The sequence below is a fragment of the Cyprinus carpio genome, chromosome B24 (assembly GCF_018340385.1).
Source record: "Cyprinus carpio isolate SPL01 chromosome B24, ASM1834038v1, whole genome shotgun sequence".
NCBI classification, from domain to species: Eukaryota; Metazoa; Chordata; class Actinopteri; order Cypriniformes; family Cyprinidae; genus Cyprinus; species Cyprinus carpio.
In genome coordinates this window covers 2,990,676-3,009,367 of record NC_056620.1, presented here as the reverse complement: position 1 = coordinate 3,009,367, position 18,692 = coordinate 2,990,676, and the positions used below count along the sequence as shown (strand labels likewise).

The following is an 18,692-nucleotide window of genomic DNA, read 5'->3' as shown; positions in this document are numbered from 1 at the left end:
CACATGAACTGTGATTAATTGGACACCCCAATCAGCAATAAGGGAAGCCATTCATTTCTGGCTGGTTTGTATCTCACATGCTGTAGCAGTTCCGCAGTCTTGTCTAATTTATTTGTAATGGGCCTTGCAGTGGCATGCCGTCAGTTGATTTATTGACATCCTTTGGTTTATTGCTTCAGTCCTGAGGGGGCAAAATTGTGGTCCAGTAGCAATTTGGGAGTGACCCATTTTTTATTTTGGCCCAATTTCATCAGGAAACGGCACTGCGTAACCCATACATTGTGATTGCTCGTGCAAGTCCCCATGGAGGCTTAAAACCATGACTTGGCAGACTAGAAGCATCTTTGATACGAGACATAATTTGCCTTGTGCTCCAAAAAAAAAAGAGGTCCCACACATGGGAGATTAATCAGATGTTGACATCAGCGTTGTCAGGAACCTTGGGATTTGCCATTGCTGGCGTAACGATGACCAAACCTGGCCCGAAAGCATCGACTCTTCGTCTGTTTTTTACTGTGAAAGGTTTTTCTTCTTCCTGCAGGGTTAAAGTATCGAGCGTGCTCATTATATGCTTGAAATACTCTTCCTTTCGTCAAAAATATTACCATTTGGGTTGTAATTCTGAGCCTTTTGGGTTTTTGGATGACCTGGTAGAACATGGTTTTGAATGGAACATCTAGTACACTCTTTTTTTAGTGGTTTACCTCATCTAAAGCTTGTTAAAGTCATTTTTTTTCTTTTTCTTTTGACTTCTCGTTTTATGCCAAGTCATCAATTTATTTACTAGCGATTTCACCATTTAAGTAAAACTAGTCCTTCCGTTGAGCCATAAAGTCTAAGAGGATCGTATATTCAACGAAACGGGAAACACAGTGCTTGATATGCAAGCAAAACAAATAAACAAACAAAAAAAAAAACACCAGAATACCCTTCAGATTTCATCATTTTTTCATGTTCCCACTATAAAAAGGTGGTTTTGATTCCACACAGTTTTTATCAGGAGTACATCAGGTCTGTTACGGTCCATGCAGATATGGAACGAGGGTTTTCTGGCGAGACACACACTGTGATGTCTGGTTGATGTGGAGTAATCAGGCTTGGTTACACTGATGAGTTCAGAGGAGGAGAACCACAGACTCCTGTCCCTCTTCTGGAGATGGTTGAGGTCTCCTTGGTGCTCGGCGTCCACAGAAGCGACAAAGCTCAGTTCCTTTTTATTATTGGGGTTTCATTTCTTTACAGCAAATTAAAGCAGATTAAGTGGTGTCTGAGAACGCAAGTTATTTTCAGCAGATGTCCTTCATTAGATCGGCCCCCACACCCAAATGTGCTGAGGTTTGGCACTGGATGCCTTTCACATTGTGTCAAAGCTGGCAGTAGAGAAACCTGGTCTGTCTGATGAATGGATACAACACTACGACTAGTTAATTCTGCTGTTGTTATGGATTCTCTTAGAAACCAGTTCTCTAATCTCATTGAATAACAGCTAAAATACAGATTTTAATAACTAGTTTTGCCTTTTTTGTTTGAAAATTTTCTAAATATTTTCTCACCCTCAGGCCATCCATGATGAGTTTGTTTCATCATTTGAACAGATTTAAAGAATTTTAGTATTACATCACTTGCTCACCAGTGGTTCCTCTGGAGTGAATGGGTGCCGTCAGAATAAGAGTCCAAACAGATGATCCATGTTGATTTTGTGAAGTGAAAAGCTGCATATTTGCCAGGGATTTGACCTGACACTTAGAAATGTAAAAGCTCAGAGTTGAGGTATCATTCCAGTCTGATTGCTGTAAAAGTGCTTGAAAAATACTGTAAAAATGCTATAGTAAACCCTGGTTAACCTGGAAGTTACCATAACATGTACAGTGAAAAATTTTAAATGGCTTAACATCACATTATATGTAATCACATTTTTTTTTTTTTTGGCAAGTAAAAACTATAATTTACCATATTAAAAAAGTAAAAGAGCATTCTCAGAAATCACTGTGTGACACATCACATATTTTGTATAGATAATTTTCTTTTTTCTTTATTTTTGTTATTAGTTAGCATGATGTGATAGCGTGTTTTGTGTGACATTTTCTGTTGTCTCTTTTTCTCCCTGTATTATGGTGTTTATCAGTACATTTAAGGCAAAAATCAGATTTTGGTGGTTTAGGTAGATTGGTTTTTTAACATTATGTCACTTAATGAAATATATGGTTGTAAATATACAGACGTCCCATAATACTGTAAACAATGGTACTGTATTTTTATTGTAAATTTTTTTGGCACAGGTAAAAAAAAGTTTTTTTTTTTTTTGTTTTTTTTTGCAGATGTGTAACACATGGTTTACGTCTTTATTTATTTATCTATTTTTTTAATTAATAAATCTGAGTATTAGCAGTAATACTAGTGATAGTTGCCTTAGCAAACACAAGTAATTAAAGCAAAGAGAGAAGGAAAAATGTTATGAAGGGATACTGTTTTGTGAAATATACTTGTGCAAACTCTGGCCAGTACACTGCTGTTTTCATACTAGGGCATGACAGATTTTCCTTAAGCCGCCCATACCTCTGCCAAGGAAATAAACACATCCATAGATTTTTACCTCCATTGAGTCAAAAGTCTTAGAACTACGGTGGAGTTCCTAGAATCAAGTTAATCTGACTGCTCTGATGATAATAGAAAAGTAAGCGGGTCTTTGCCCACATTCTCTCTGGACGTGTGTACACAGCCGTACTGGCAAAGCAGAATATGCTGGAGATTGTAGCTCTGGCATGCTTATATTACACGAAACTGAGCTGTAAGCACACATATAATCAATAACAACGTCTGTTAATTTGTTCAGGATATGGACAGACGGGCCCCGAGTCACACAAGCCTGGTTATGACTCCATTGCGTCTGCGGTGTCTGGTATGATGCACATCACTGGTCCTGAGGTGAGGACAATGATCTGATGTGCTTGTTATTTATAGCATCAACAAATTGTGAAATATTGGTGGAAGAAACAGATACCCTACCCAAACCCATACCATTTGTTTCGAATGGCACACTTCTACTTAAATGCTACATCCTATTTGAGATCCTTTATCTTCAGTTTATTTAACTTTTTCTCTTTTAAGGATGGAGACCCTGTCAGACCAGGTGTTGCAATGACAGATCTGGCCACCGGTTTATACACTCAGGGAGCCGTCATGGCTGCTCTGCTTCAGCGACAGAAAACAGGACGAGGCCTTCATATAGACTGCAATCTTCTGTCTTCACAGGTGCGACATTTACTTATCTGCAAACAAAAGCAGGCAAGTTCACCCAGAAATTAAAATGTACTCGCACTCAGGTCATCCGAGATGTAGATGAGTTTGTTTGTTCATGGGAACAGGTTTGGAGAAATGTAGCATTCCATCACTTACTCACCAATGAATGCCCTGCAGTGAATGGGTGCCGTCAGAATGAGAGTCCAAACAGCTGATAAAAACATCACAATAATCCACAAGTTACTTTACAAGACATTTACTGATGGACTGGAGTGGTGTGGATTATTGTGATGTTTTTATCAGCTGTTTTATCAGCAGGGTACGTGCTTTTTCTTTGAATTCTCATTTTTGAGTGAACTTTTCCTTTAAATTAGTAACAAATTAAAGGAACAAAAATACAATTCACCAGTTGTGCATGCACAGAAATCGGAGGCTCCTGGAGAGCACTTATATGAAGATGCTTTTTAATAATGTTAATTAAATTAATGTTTACATTTACATTTATGCATTTAGCAGACGCTTTTATCCAAAGCGACTTACAGTGCATTCAGGCTATATCTTATTTATTAAGATAAATAATTATATTACTGTTTTTAATCACAAGCTTAAAATAGATTTTTAAATATTTTAGCTTATTTTCATAAGATATGGTTATTACAGAGTATTTTATTCTAATTTCAGTCAGATATTATTGTATAATGACACTAAACTGTGTAAGTGATTGTAATCACTTTAGAGTCTCTTTGTTCTCTTTTTATAAACTTTTAAATAGTTTACTTTCATTTCACTTGAATCAAGATTTCACTTCCATTAATACATTTTGGAGTATCTATTCAAAGGAATAATATGTAAGGTTTCCATAAATTCAATAAACTATATGATTTCTCATTCAGAAAGCATTTAGAGAGGCAGATATGCTTGGCATGTAGAGGTGGAACCAATTGAAAGTCTCTTTAATGTGATTCAGTCCTTTTCTAACACTGGATAGTATAAGTGAATTTCTGATACAGGACGTCATTTCACTTTCATGCTCTTAAACTGACAGTTCAATAACACTGACTGCATTTCATGCATTCAGTACTTCTTAGATTATCTGCATGATGAAATATTCAGCTCTTAGAAGTATCCCTCATTCAGATTTCAGGGCTGCAGTTATTGTCTCTTGCCCTTTTCACTTTTTAAATTGAACCAGACCACTCTGTTTTGTTTCTTTGGCTTGAAAGAATGCAGTTCCCTGGAAGTGCGTTTAATCTGACCCATTCCTGACTCTAGAGAAAACATGAGCGTTTTACTTTACAGTATAAATAAATCAGCTCTCCATAACTGTATAAGCGTATAAACCAATCATTGTCCCTAGCTACTAGACTTCAGCATGTGCTTTTTAATTTAGTGTAATAGCTTGATAGGTTTGACTTTGGGTGGTTTTTGAGTGAAAAGAATATATATTTCCTAATGTTCATAGTGTATGCCTTAATTTTTCACCATGAATATTGTTTTAGTGTAAATTATACCATTTTATGGCTTTTAAGTGAAGTTCAAGTGAAGTTTCTAATTCATGTGGTCACTTTGAACTTGAACTTTAAGATTAGTCACATGTACTTTTTGGATTGACTTTTCTTCGTTATGTAAGTGGTGACTCAGCTCAATTTTTTCCTGGCGTAAATAATGGTGTGTGGTAGGCATGCTAAGGGGTTAAATGCTAATTCGTATTGTAAGTAGCAGTAGGCTTTCCTGCCATGCCACTGCATATTTCACGAACAAAACAGGTTTTGAGGCAGTTGAATACCTGTCCTTGTGGAGAAAATAGCACACCATTTACAAATGTGATTTTGAATAATTTGTGCCTGCCATTTTCTTTTGGTTTTTGAATGAGCGACTTCAAAAAGTATCACGCCGCTTGTAGCGCGTCTGGCCTGCCAACTGCCAATCCTGTCCGGAAATGCAAGATTACAGAGGATCTAAATAGAAGTGCTTGCTCAGAAGACGTCAACGCCGTAAGCAGCCGATTGAGAAGCCAACAGTGTAGCATCATGGGAATCAATGGAGCGTGAGACGCTAAGTTTACGTGTTCATGAGCATGTGTTGATGGTGATATTCCACAGACTCCACCGTGTTCCAAGAGAAATCTGTTGCATGACATTTGGTTCACTTGGTGCATGTTTTATATTCTCTCCTTGTTTTTTAATTGCATGTGTTTACTGAAAACTTAAAGACTGGGACGGAGACGTAAAGTATAGCAGTTTTCTTTCAAATGACTTTTGCATCTGCAGTATCACTTAACAGGATTATTTTGTTGAGTTTTTCACCATAGTAACTACCTGAAACCTCAAATACCCTGTTCAGCTGCGGCTGCTTTCCGAGCTGAAATTCTAGATTGACTAAAGTCCTGATAGATAAATATTTGCATGCAGCAAACGTGTTTTCATTTTACGCTGAATGACAAAAGTGTTTCCTCCAAACCGCTTCTCATTGTGTTTTGACACCGAATAACGGAGGAAAACTCAGAATAATGACTGTTGAAGATTACTCAATCAGAAATGCATTAGTAGAGTCCAAAACTCACAAGACATCTTCTTCTGTTTATTTGAAGAGAGCCACTTTGAGTTCTGCAGAAATGGGACATTTCAAACTGTGCTTAGAATGTGGAGGGATTGAGGAACACATTAAATATAGAAATTTGAGTTGCAATTAAAAGTTTTAAGGTGAATGAGTCAACGTTCACAAATTTTAGACCTAATCTTTTAATATCCTCAAATATGATTGTAATGAAAGAAAATGAGTCACGCTTCATTTGTTGCAGGAAGGTCTATCAGGTTGCATTCTTCGTAAATGTTCTTGCTCGGGTGATTATAGGACCTGCCGGAAGTATGCCGGAAATGTGCCGTCTTTGCTCATGCTCAGCTTTAATTGCTTTGTGACTAATCGCTCTCGAAATGCAGGAAAATACCAAGCGCTTGACTATCAACTATCCTGAGCAATGACGTCAAAGGCAGCTGACAAGGAATAATAACTTTTAAAGGCATAGGTCACCCAAAAATTAAATATCTTTTTTTTTTCTTTGCCATGGATGTCAATGGCTACCATCAACTCTTTGGTTGAATTCTTCATTAATTGAAGAATTCTTTGATAAGAATCCTTTGTTTATGTGAAATAGAAATCTTTTGTAACATTATAAATGTCTTTATTGTCACTTGATCAATTAAATGCATTTTTGCTAAAAAAAAAAAAAAAAAAACTTACTAACACCAGACTTTTTTTTAAATTTTTTTTTTGGTAATGTTGTTTGAAAAAGCATAAAATAAATTAAAATAAAGCAAATACAAAATAAATAAACAGAATTGCATTGCATGGAATTGTATAAGAAATACAGTACATAACACAATAATATTGGATAAAATTTTAATTGCATTAAGCTTTTTATCCATTCATAGTTATTGCATCAGTTGTTGTTATTGTCTTTTTTTCAACCAGAATACTTCCAGTGCAACATCAGATTTTGACTGAAAGAAGGTATTTTAGAAGGCCTTGTAATCATGCTGCCTACGTAGGCAGCTGTGTTTTGGAACAGAGCATTGGAACTCTGTGTAAACCTAGCAAATGAATAAAGGGTTTAGAATCAAGCATCTGAGTTAAATCTGTTGTCCCGCACCGCCCTTGGGAAGAGCTGGATTTTAAGTCGGTCATCTTGTCCCTCTAGTTTTCTGAAAAGATCATTCAAAAGATCCACAACATGTCCGACTCTCGTTTCTGACATGATACTGCAAAACCTTTGTGCAGAACTAACGAGTCAGAGCGCTCGTCCCCTGAATGATACCGCTTTGAAAGAAGGATGTGGTTTCCAGAAATGGTTCCAATAATGCGATTGTTTGTGATCGTCTGTTGTGGTTCGAGTACATTCTCTCTTGGAACTCTTTTTTTCTCGTACCCCTCATACGTTTTTAATTGCTTCCCATTTCAGGAAAAGTCACCCGGGCTCTTCTCAGTGACTGTGTTGGATTTTGTGCATGGATTTTCTGGTACATGGCTAGTAGGAATTTATCGGATGCATGTGTCTTATCTGTGGGCTGAAGGGATGATGGGTCATGGTTTCTGCGGTAGACCCTAAGCTGGCAGAGATAAGTGAGTTCCGCCTCTTTCCAAACATTTCCCACCGATCATCCTGTGGTCGTAGTAATCTAACCCTTCAGCAAATTTATAGGTTCTCTGCAACAGCAAAAGCACAGAGGGCATTAGATAACCACACCACACAGTTTCCCTTAATCCAGATGCAAACATAGGTATTTATGGGCAGCATGTTGTGTCCTGGGAAAACCTTAGGTTGTTTGGAAATCATTATTCTTCAATTCAGTTATATAGGCTAATGTCATTGTCTGTGCTTGAATTCTTGTACGCTTTTTGACTGTTGATATCCCTGGACATACTAGAGTAGTGCTGTTTGAGTAATGATTGGTAATACTTTAGTTTAGGGACCAATTCTCACCATTAACTAGTTGCTTAACAATATATGCCAATATTTTTCAACTCATTTTGTCCTATAGCTGATGCCAATCGATGCTGAAAAGTTAAAAAAATGACCACACTGCTGACTTGATCTTCGCTAACACACCCTGAACACATGTGAGGTATTCATTTTATCGGCAAGGCATATCGGTATAATTTTTCATGTCTGGCCAATGACGATATGTAATTTTTTAAGCCATAATCGGCTGATTCCGATATTGTTCCGATAATATCATGCATCCCTAGTAATAATATAGCATAATGAGAGATTTACAAGCCATTGTTTTTTTCAGGCTTGTCATTTTTGATCAGGAACACAAGTATGAAAAGGTGGGGAAAAGTACAAAAACTATCCTTTAGATATGAAATAATTTCAGCTTTCAAATTTTGTCAGTTTCATCACAAAATACAGGCAATAAATGTAATTTTGTCACTCTTAAATGTGGCGTGGCAGCCTCTTAAGTTCAAGCAGCATGTGAACTGATCATCTCTCTCTTTACTACTAGTTATAGCATGAAATAAACATGAATGAACATCACAAGGTCTTGAAAGAAACAGTACAACTTACTAAAATGAATCATTTCTCATGTAATTGCTCTGTCAACTGTGGAAAGAAGTCATTAAAACAACTTGTGAATCGAAATTTAATTGTGAATTGAGCGTGTTAGTACCCATTCCTATACAACAGTATATCTGCCGTGTTAACATTGACCTTTGACCTCATATGTTCCATAAATAAACACAACGACACATTTTCTTGTAGTTCTTATACTTTGAATAATCTGCCTGTTTCTTCGTCTGTTTTTTAGCTTTTTGAATCTCTTCGCTCATCGTCTCCTGTGGTTTTAACAAATATTTCACACTTCAGAATCTCAGCAGATGCAGTGTTCGTCGTTCTCGCAGAATCTGTAGCAGGGAAGAGAACATGTTCAGATTTTGGCTTCTGCTGTTTTGTAATTTGCAGTTGCAACCCTTTTTGTTTTTGCCACCCTAAGTAAATTAATTCTAGAACTGTCAATCATTAATTTAACAGTTGCTTATAGAAAAATCAAATTGACAACATAAAGACATTTACTAGAAAGAAACTCATAAAAATATTTTTATTAACAATAGATTACATATGATTTTTTTTTTTATACTGTTCATTAAATACAAAAAAAAAAAAAATCACCTTATGAAGCAGTGCTTGGGTAGAGTAAGGTAACAGAAGTATGGGCAATTATGCAGGGGATGTCTTTGGTTTTTGTTTTGAGTGAAACAGCTTGAAAAGTTTTTAGGTTTTTCTCAGATGTTGTGCCAAGAACAAGTTCCGAGCTCAGGAGAGAAGGCTGGGATGCGCTTTAGTTCATGCTATTGTGTTTTAATTGGAAAATATCTGGCTAGAGGAACATATGCGTAGCAGATTTGGAGAACGGCGATATCCAGTGACCTCTTGCTACCCTGCAAACGTTTATCGCATGTTAAATTAAAGATCTGTGGTGAGAACAGCACATGAGGTGCTGTGAGTGCAACAAGATGCTACTTGGCTTTTCTGTCTTTGATATTATAGCAGCTTCATTCATTTCTCTAGGTTTCTGTTGAGTGGAAGTGTTGGATGGAGTGTTGACTCCTCTTGAGTTTGGAGGGCAGCAGTGGGTCTGCTGGGAAATAACTTAAGTTCAGTCCCTGTGAGGCAAGTCAGTTCACTCGAAGGTCTTATTTCCAATGCCTCCAAGCAGCTCTTTTCAAGACATACATGTTTAGCTCCCTTTTACTTTAAAGGGGTCCTATTATGCTCTTTTACAAAGTCTTGATTTTGCTTTGGGGGAGTACTAGAACATGCTCTAATGCTTGGTGGTTCGAAAAACACATTATTTTTCACATAATTTACATTTTTAGGATGAAAATAACATCCAAAATTTTCTGAAGACAGTTGGTTTTCTTCAGAAATACAGTGATATCAAAACACCCGCATCGTTTTTCTATTCTGAAACGTCCAGTGCTCATGTTTATTCAATGAAGTCAAAGCCTTGTGTAAAATCTATTTGTGGCGGTCAGTTTTGATATTGTGGTGGGCGCCACAAATAAATCAATGTTTGGAAAACGCTGTAGTCTCATAATTGAAGTGTAAATTCTGCAGATTGCATCTTTGTCCAGTATTGTACTGTCAGCAATGTATTTTCATAATTGTAACATACATATTTACATACATAATTATTCAGGTGCATGTGTAATAACTTGTGAAAACTTGGCGCTACAGCAGCACTTATTCGTCGTCGTCGTCTTGTCTGATGAACTCAACCAAATGTTCTGACCATAGACACGTATAGAAACGGGATAACCTTTCACAGGTAAGAATGTGTTGGTTTTAATATGCATCAACTCAATATTACAGGTTTTTAAATTAAAGTACCTTTTAAATGCCTTGTTAGCTAAGGACTTCATCTTGTATTGTGTTAGTTTAGCCAAAGCATCTTCTGAAGTCTACTGAAGATACAAATATTCATACGTATAACTGTAGTTGCACGGATATTTCCAATATGGCGGATGGCTTATGTATAGTGGCCCATAGAAACAGCCACTAATAGGGCATCTATTTATATATATATGGTTGTAACCACGTCCTCGCCCCTCCTCACCCCAACTATAAGAATTTCCGTAGGCGGGATTTATTTTAATGACATTCTAATAGACGCTTTGTGACATCACAAAACCCCTGGAAAACATCGCTGTAGTTCAAACGAGCCATTCGTTGTAGTTCTTGAAAAGGGATTTTTTTTAAATGAAATATCTCCCTTTAGAGTGGACTTTGAGATTTGTAACTTGGTAGATCTTTTTTATGTCCAAACATACACACTACACACTGACTAAAATTCAAAAAGCGAAAAAGCATAATAGGACCCCTTTAATACAAAAAAAAAAAAATAATAATTGAGTTATATTAATGAATATATTAATGAATACATATTATAATGTATATAATTACTAAAAAATCATGTTATTTGAAAACAGACGTGTTTAAAAATGCTAAACAAATACTTGTAGCATTAATTTATCTAGTGGTTACCTGACATGTAATGTAATACAATGTTTGGTTGCATACATTAAAAATATTCTGTTTTTATTTTTTTTTTATTTTTTTATAACAAAGCCAAAAATGTTAGATCATGCCGATATCCATCTGACACAAGGAATATTGGATCCGGTTTCTTTACTGATCTGTCTTGTCTGCTGAGTTTTGTCTAATACACACAACCAGTTAACAGCAAATGCTGTCTGGCACCTGAAATCAGTTTCATAGTATATTTTGTCTGTAAACAGGAGACGAAGTGATGAATAAAAGGTTATGAGGTGGGACGTTTAATCTTAGCATGTCTAAGACAAGTATATTGAAGTGCACACTACAGTGTATTGACATTTGGCCCTGAGTTTGTATGATTATCTTATGAGGTGCACATGATCTGAGCAGATTAAAACTAGCTCTTTCTCTGTTTTTACCGTCTCTGGTTCAGTTCTGGACCAGTTGCTAATCATTTAATGAGCTTACTGAAGAAGAAAGTTAAGAAACGTAAAATTTTTTAGCTTGCATATGGAGAAAAATAAGATTGTTTCCAGCCGTTTAAACAGAAACCAAAGTTTCGGTAAACAACAGCCTCAGCGTAAGACGTCATGGAAATAAAGCAGCTGGGAAGTGAAGAATGGGTTCAGCTCAAGGTGTTGGGCAGGACGGGCTGTGCTGTCCAGACTGTTAAATCATCACTGACAGGCTTTGATCTGACAAAGTATTCCACCTCTGTCCTCTCAGTGCATGGTTGTACATTGCAAAATATTGTCTCAGCTGCATGGCTTCTGATCTGATGTCACCTGGGCATCATAAAAAAGCTGGGACCTTTTTTAACGTTTTTATTTAAATGCGGTAACCAAGATGATATGCCTTTTTTAGGTGTTTGTTAAAAGTGTTAAAGTTTTTGTTGGTTCATTTTCAAGAATAACAAACGGTGGATTCTAGTAGGAGTCGCTGAACTGCGGTGTCAGCCGTGAAAAACTTGGCTGAACTCACAAAACAGCAAGGTGTAATGAGCCTACTGACAGTTCTTAAGATTTAAAACTATTTTCTTTTTTCTTCTTCAATTTGTCTACAGGTTGCTTGTCTAACTCACATTGCTGCCAACTACCTCAACGCTGGTATTGAAGCCAGTCGATGGGGAACTGCCCACGGGAGCATCGTCCCTTACCAGGTAACACCATTTCTTACACTGTGCAGAGCTCTTTATACTCGCTATATTATAAGCTTAAAGCTTTTTGGTGTCCTCATTCTTTGCTGCCTATAATTTCCCAATGACAATAGGTTGAAGGACAAAAAATTATAAATTTAATTTCATAATTTACTTTTTTGTAATGTAATGAATTTTAAGTTTTATTTTCTATTTTATACAATTTAATGCAATTTGATGCAATTTAATGTAATGTAATGCAGTGAAATAGTTAATACAATTAAGGTTAATTAAGTGTAATTTAATTCAATTTATTTTTAATGAAATTTTTCATTTAACAGATTTTATTTTTAATTTAACTTAATTCATTTCAATTTAATATAATTCAGTGCAGTTTAATGCTTTTTTTATTTAATGCAGTTTAATATTAATTCAATTCAATTTAATGTCAGTGTTATTTAATTGAATTTATTTCAATGTAATTTTTTATTTAATTTTATTTTTAGTGCAGTTCAATTAAGTTTTTTAATTTAATTTAACACAGTTTAATACAATATAATTTAATGTCACTTTATTCAGTGTTATTTAATTTTTTTAAATAACATTCATTGAATAAATTGAAATCATATTTAGTTAATTCAATAAAATGTAATGTTAATTTAGTGTAATTTCATTTTATTTTATTTTTTAACTAAAAAAATAAAATAAAATAAAATAAGAGTAAGACTCTTGATCAGTTTTCTCAGGCCCTTATTTGTGATCATATTTATTTGTCCTGATGAGTCAACACATGGTTTGTTCTGCCTGTGTGGCTGTTCTAGTCTCGTCCAGTAATATCTGTTCCCACTGCTCTTCTGTGAGTAATGATGTTTGAGAAAGAACTGACCAGTGCATACAAACATTTGTTTGAGCGGTACATACATTTGACCAGTGCATACAAACATACAAACACTTGTTTATTTTACACAATTATTCATGGAGATGTTTTTTTTATTTTTGTTATTTTTTTTTTAGATAATTTGATCAAATTTTTGTCGGATGACTGCATCTCTGGAACTGATTGGCGGCGTTGTGCCAGACACCTCTTTATCCACTCTTAGAGGAAAACAGACTCTCACTTTATGTTCATTTTACTGTTTATTTACCCAAGTGGTAAGGTCTACGGTCTAATACTAATGAATTACATTTGCTTGTGTAAATATTTGATGGAGCTGCTTGTACTTGCATATGGTTATAGTTGGTTTATTATAAGACTTGTTTGATACAACTCCGCTTTAATGTATTTGAGAGCAGGTGTTACAGTCAGGAGTGAAAAAAGAGCTGACGGCTCCCATGTCTTATAGCAGGCCAGAGGAATATATGATGTTCATGTTCTTTGTTGTCAGTGAAGTGGATTATTTTGAAATATTGCTGCTGGTACATGAAGATGAACAAATAATCACATTTTTGCTTTCTATTTTTAGTTTAATAAAAAACATGATTCAGAAATATGATTAAAATCGTATATTATTATTCTGTTAGTGTGTTCAAACATTAATCTCTCACATACAAAAAATCTAACTAACTTTTTAGACATGAGCTGAGATGTTGCAACTGTGATTTGTAAACTGCAGCCTCGCTATCATGAGAGCATTTTGGCACACGTCAGACTCGGCGTGATGCCTCGATCACGAGTTATTCATGATTTGGTGAAATGGTTGATCTTACAATCTCTTTTGTATGTTTTTGTAAGATGTTTTTGCGGTAAGTTTAGGGTAAACCTTCACGATGAAGTTTTATCTACAAATCGTACACTTTTATACGAGTCGGATTGTACTAATTTATATGAAGTTTTTTGTACAATACTTACGATTTCTCATCATTGTTCACAAATCTAAGTCTGTGTTAGTGTGCACTTCTCCTTTGCCGAGATGATCCATCCACCTCACAGGTGTGGCATATCAAGATGCTGATTAGACAGCATGATTATTACACAGGTGTGCCTTAGGCTGGCCACAATTAAAGGCCACTCTAAAATGTGCAGTTTTTTCACACAGCACAATGCCACAGATGTCACAAATTTTGAGGGAGCATGCAATTGTCCACCAGAGCTGTTGCCCGTGAATTGAATGTTCATTTCTCTACCATAAGCCGTCTCCAAAGGCGTTTCCGAGAATTTGGCAGAACATCCAACCGGCCTCACAACCGCAGACCACGTGTAACCACACCAGCCCAGAACCTCCACATCCAGCATCTTCACCTCCAAGATCGCCTGAGACCAGCCACCCGGACAGCTGCTGCAACAATCAGCTTGCATAACCAAAGAATTTCTGCACAGAGTGTCAGAAACCGTCTCAGGGAAACTCATCTGCATGCTCGTCACCCTCATCAGGGTCTTGACCTGACTGCAGTTCGTCGTTGTAACCGACTTGAGTGGGCAAATGCTCACATTCGATGGCATCTGGCACTTTGGAGAGGTTTTCTTCATGGATGAATCCTGGTTTTTGCTGATGCCAACGTTGTGGATCTAGTGGCCCATGGTGGCGGTGGGCTTATGGTATAGGCAGTTATGTTATGGACAACGAACACAAGTGCATTTTATTGATGGCATTTTGAATGCACAGAGATACCGTGACGAGATCCTGAGGCCCATTGTTGTGCCATTCATCCACGACCATCACCTCATGTTGCAGCATGATAATGCATGGCCCCATGTTGCAAGGATCTGTACACAATTCCTGAAAGCTGAAAACATCCCAGTTCTTTCATGAGCCTCCACATATCACTCACCGGGACATGTCACTCATTGAGCATGTTTGGGATGCTCTGGATTGGCGTATACAACAGTGTGTTCCAGTTCCTGCCAATATCCAGCAACTTCACACAGCCATTGAAGAGGGGTGGACCAACATCCCACAGGCCACAATCAACAACCTGATCAGCTCTGTGTGAAGGAGATGTGTTGCACTGCGTGAGGCAAATGGTGGTCACACCAGATACTGACTGGTTTTCAGACACCCCAATACAGTAAAACTGCACATTTTAGAGTGGCCTTTTATTGTGGCCAGCCTAAGGCACACCTGTGCAATAATCATGCGGTCTAATCAGCATCTTGATATGCCACACCTGTGAGGTGGATGGATTATCTCGGCAAAGGAGAAGTGCTCACAAACACAGATTTAGACAGATTTGTGAACAATATTTGAGAGAAATAGGCCTTTTGTGTACATAGAAAAAGTCTTAGATCTTTGAGTTCAGCTCATGAAAAATGGGGGCAAAAACAAAAGTGTGCGTTTATAATTTTGTTCAGTGTATATTCTATTATGAGGGCATGGACTACTCATCCCATGAAGCATTGCAAATGATGTCAGTGAAACTACAATGACTATACAAGTTAAAGTTTATACACTACTGTTCAAAAGTTTAAGGTTAGTAAGTTATTTTATTATTATTTTATTTTATTTTTTTAATTATTACTTTTATTTGCCAAGGATGAAATTAATTGATCAAAAGTGACAGTAAGGACGTTCATAATATTCCAAAAGATTTTCTATTTCAAATGAATTACACTTTTTAAAACTTTATACTCTAAAAAATTATTAAAAAAAAATATAACACGAACCCAACCTTTTTTAAATAAATACAAAAAAATTGTCATACTTTAATGATTTCTGGAGGATCATGTGAAACTGAAATCTTTTTAACAGTAGTGCCAGTACAGATTATATAGCGGAGTGACTCTCATCATTTACAGTTCATTTGTTTGTTTGTTTGTTGGCGTGATGTTCATTTCCTTTCCACTGGCTCTGATTGGTGGATCCTCTCGTCAAGATTATGGGTAGTGTAGTTCTTCAAAGTGAGTTTGGTTATTTTATTTATTTATTTTTAATCAGACTGGCATGTGGCATCTATACAGCACAGTCACGGCAATAAAACCTACCACAACGTTAAACCAATCAAATGTGACCATACAGGAATAAACTGAACATCTCCAGTCCTTGTGGTCGTGATATTAAAGAACAAAAATCAGTTGGTCACAACAGTTTACTTGTTTGGTTAAGACCAAAGACGGTCCATAAATGCCTCTTCTGTTGTCATTCACAACATTTCATTTATTTTCACTTAAGTTTAATGAGCTACGGCCTTTCATGTTCCTACAGCTGTCCCGGGATAAACATCAGACCCCGTTTCCCCAGCAAACGTTCATATCGCTTCGTATAGTAGGTACGAAACAGGAGGACTGAAGACAGCTTCTGCGTTAGTTGGGGGCTCTGTTCGGCAGATGTTCACAGTATGGACGCACGATGTCCTCCGTTTTGATTTTTCTTCCACTTTTTATTGACGAGGGGCGCCAAGTGGAACATCCTGGATGGATAGGGTGCAGTTTCGTCCGCAGCAGGACACTGAGAAACAGAAGTCTTTTCTCAGAAAGTCCTTAAGGCACTATTGGCCCGCCACATGTCCAACACTGCTCAGTGAAGAAAGACATTCGTCCTCCAGCTAAATCATTTTCTAACAGTCTTTAGCTTCTGCACGGACTGGAAAGTTGGAAAGGTCGTTTAGACACTTCTGCGCTTCTCATCTTCTGTCCTAGAGCGCTCATCGTAGAACCAGCACTAGAATGAAGCAAGGAGATTTTGTGAAGGTGTGGTGTTGTGGAATGAGGGCAATCTTGATTTAAAGGCGATGTCCGAACCATGGCCTATCTTGTTTTAATTACCTTTCGGTTTCAAAGAACTCCTAATCGCTCCCATATTTTTCTTTGAGGTGCTGCTGAGTGGTTGGACCTGTTGACTGGCTCGCAGGTACCATAAAAGCGTTGTTGTGTAACAAGGCATCTGCTCCATTTCAAGTGCAGATATAACTGTAGATTTATTACAGATGGTGAATGTCAATAGAACCACAGTCAGGGCCTGAATGTAATAAGGACACTGTAAAAGTAATTTTTATTCATTTAATTATTCTAAGATAGTGATTTTTTTAAAACTTTTGATTCTAGTTTTGTTTCATTTACTCACAATAATAAAAAAAAAAAAAAATAAAAATTTAATACTGTTATAAAAAAAAAAAAACCCAAACAAATAAATCAAAAATATATATGTGTGGGGTGTGTGTGTGCGTGTGTGTTATACTATATATATATATATATTATATATATTATATAGATTATATATATATATATATATATTATATATAGTATCTATATATATATTATTATATATATATATATATATATTATATATACTATAATATATTAATTTGTTTTTTTTGATTGACCACAAGATAATCTTATTGGAAAACAAACACATAAGGCTTGCATAATTGGAACTTCAACAAAACAAAACAAACAAACAAAACACAACAACACAACAAATCAAATACTAACATATGATAAAACAACAGGTTAGTATAGACTATAAGATTTATAGCATTATTGTATGTTTCTGCATCGCTCTTCACAATATCAGATGAAATTAATAGTTTGTGCCAAATGGGTTGCATTATCAAAATATTGTGACAATCATGTATTTTTATTTCAGTCAACATAAACACCATATAAAGATATTCAAGTATAATATTCTATATATTTGTTTGTTGGTTGGCCGTGATGTTCATTTCCTTTCCACTGGCTCTGATTGGTGGATCCTCTCGTCAAGATTATGGGTAGTGTAGTTCTTCAAAGTGAGTTTGTGGTTATTTTATTTATTTATTTTTAATCAGACTGGCATGTGGCATCTATACAGCACAGTCACGGCAATAAACCTACCACAACGTTAACCAATCAAATGTGACCATACAGGAATAAACTGAACATCTCCAGTCTTGTGGTCGTGATATTAAAGAACAAAAATCAGTTGGTCACAACAGTTTACTTGTTGGTTAAGACCAAAGACGGTCCATAAATGCCTCTTCTGTTGTCATTCACAACATTTCATTTATTTTCACTTAAGTTTAATGAGCTACGGCCTTTCATGTTCCTACAGCTGTCCCGGGATAAACATCAGACCCCCCGTTTCCCCCCCCCAGCAAACGTTCATATCGCTTCGTATAGTAGGTACGAAACAGGAGGACTGAAGACAGCTTCTGCGTTAGTTGGGGGCTCTGTTCGGCAGATGTTCACAGTATGACGCACGATGTCCTCCGTTTGATTTTTCTCACTTTTTATTGACGAGGGGCGACCAGTGGAACATCCTGGATGGCTAGGGTGCAGTTTCGTCCGCAGCAGGACACTGAGAACAGAAGTCTTTTCTCAGAAAGTCCTTAAGGCACTATTGGCCCGCCACATGGCCAACACTCAGTGAAGAAACATTCGTCCTCCAGCTATCATTTTCTAACAGTCTTTAGCTTCTGCACGGACTGAAAGTTGAAAGGTCGGTTACACTTCTGCGCTCTCATCTCTGTCCAGAGCGCTCATCGTAGAACAGCACTAGAATGAAGCAAGGAGAGTTTGTGAAGGTGTGTGGTGAAAGGCAAGATTTACGATGAACCATGGCCTATCTTGTTTTAATTACCTTTCGGTTTCAAAGAACTCCTAATCGCTCCCATATTTGCTTTGAGGTGCTGAGTGTTTGGCCTGTTGACTGCTCGCAGTACCATAAAGCGTTGTGTAACAAGGCATCTGCTCCATTTCAAGTGCAGATACTGTAGATTTATTATAGATGGTGAATGTCAATGAACACAGTCCTGAATGTAATAAGGACACTGTAAAGTAATTTTATTCATTTATTCTATTATTTTTTTAAAAATTTTGATTCTAGTTTTGTTTCATTTACTCACAAT

General features: G+C 36.6%; 1 protein-coding gene across 5 annotated transcripts in view; it reads left to right on the top strand.

Moving 5' to 3' along the window:
- sugct (succinyl-CoA:glutarate-CoA transferase) overlaps nucleotides 1-18,692 on the top strand; it is a 114,167-nt gene that overhangs the window by 5,547 nt on the left and 89,928 nt on the right. For all 5 annotated transcript variants that reach the window (XM_042751644.1, XM_042751649.1, XM_042751646.1 and 2 more), the window contains 3 exons: nucleotides 2,834-2,925; nucleotides 3,109-3,252; nucleotides 11,862-11,957. In XM_042751644.1, the coding sequence (XP_042607578.1) occupies nucleotides 2,834-2,925; nucleotides 3,109-3,252; nucleotides 11,862-11,957 (332 nt within the window). The remainder of the gene's footprint in view (nucleotides 1-2,833; nucleotides 2,926-3,108; nucleotides 3,253-11,861; nucleotides 11,958-18,692) is intronic.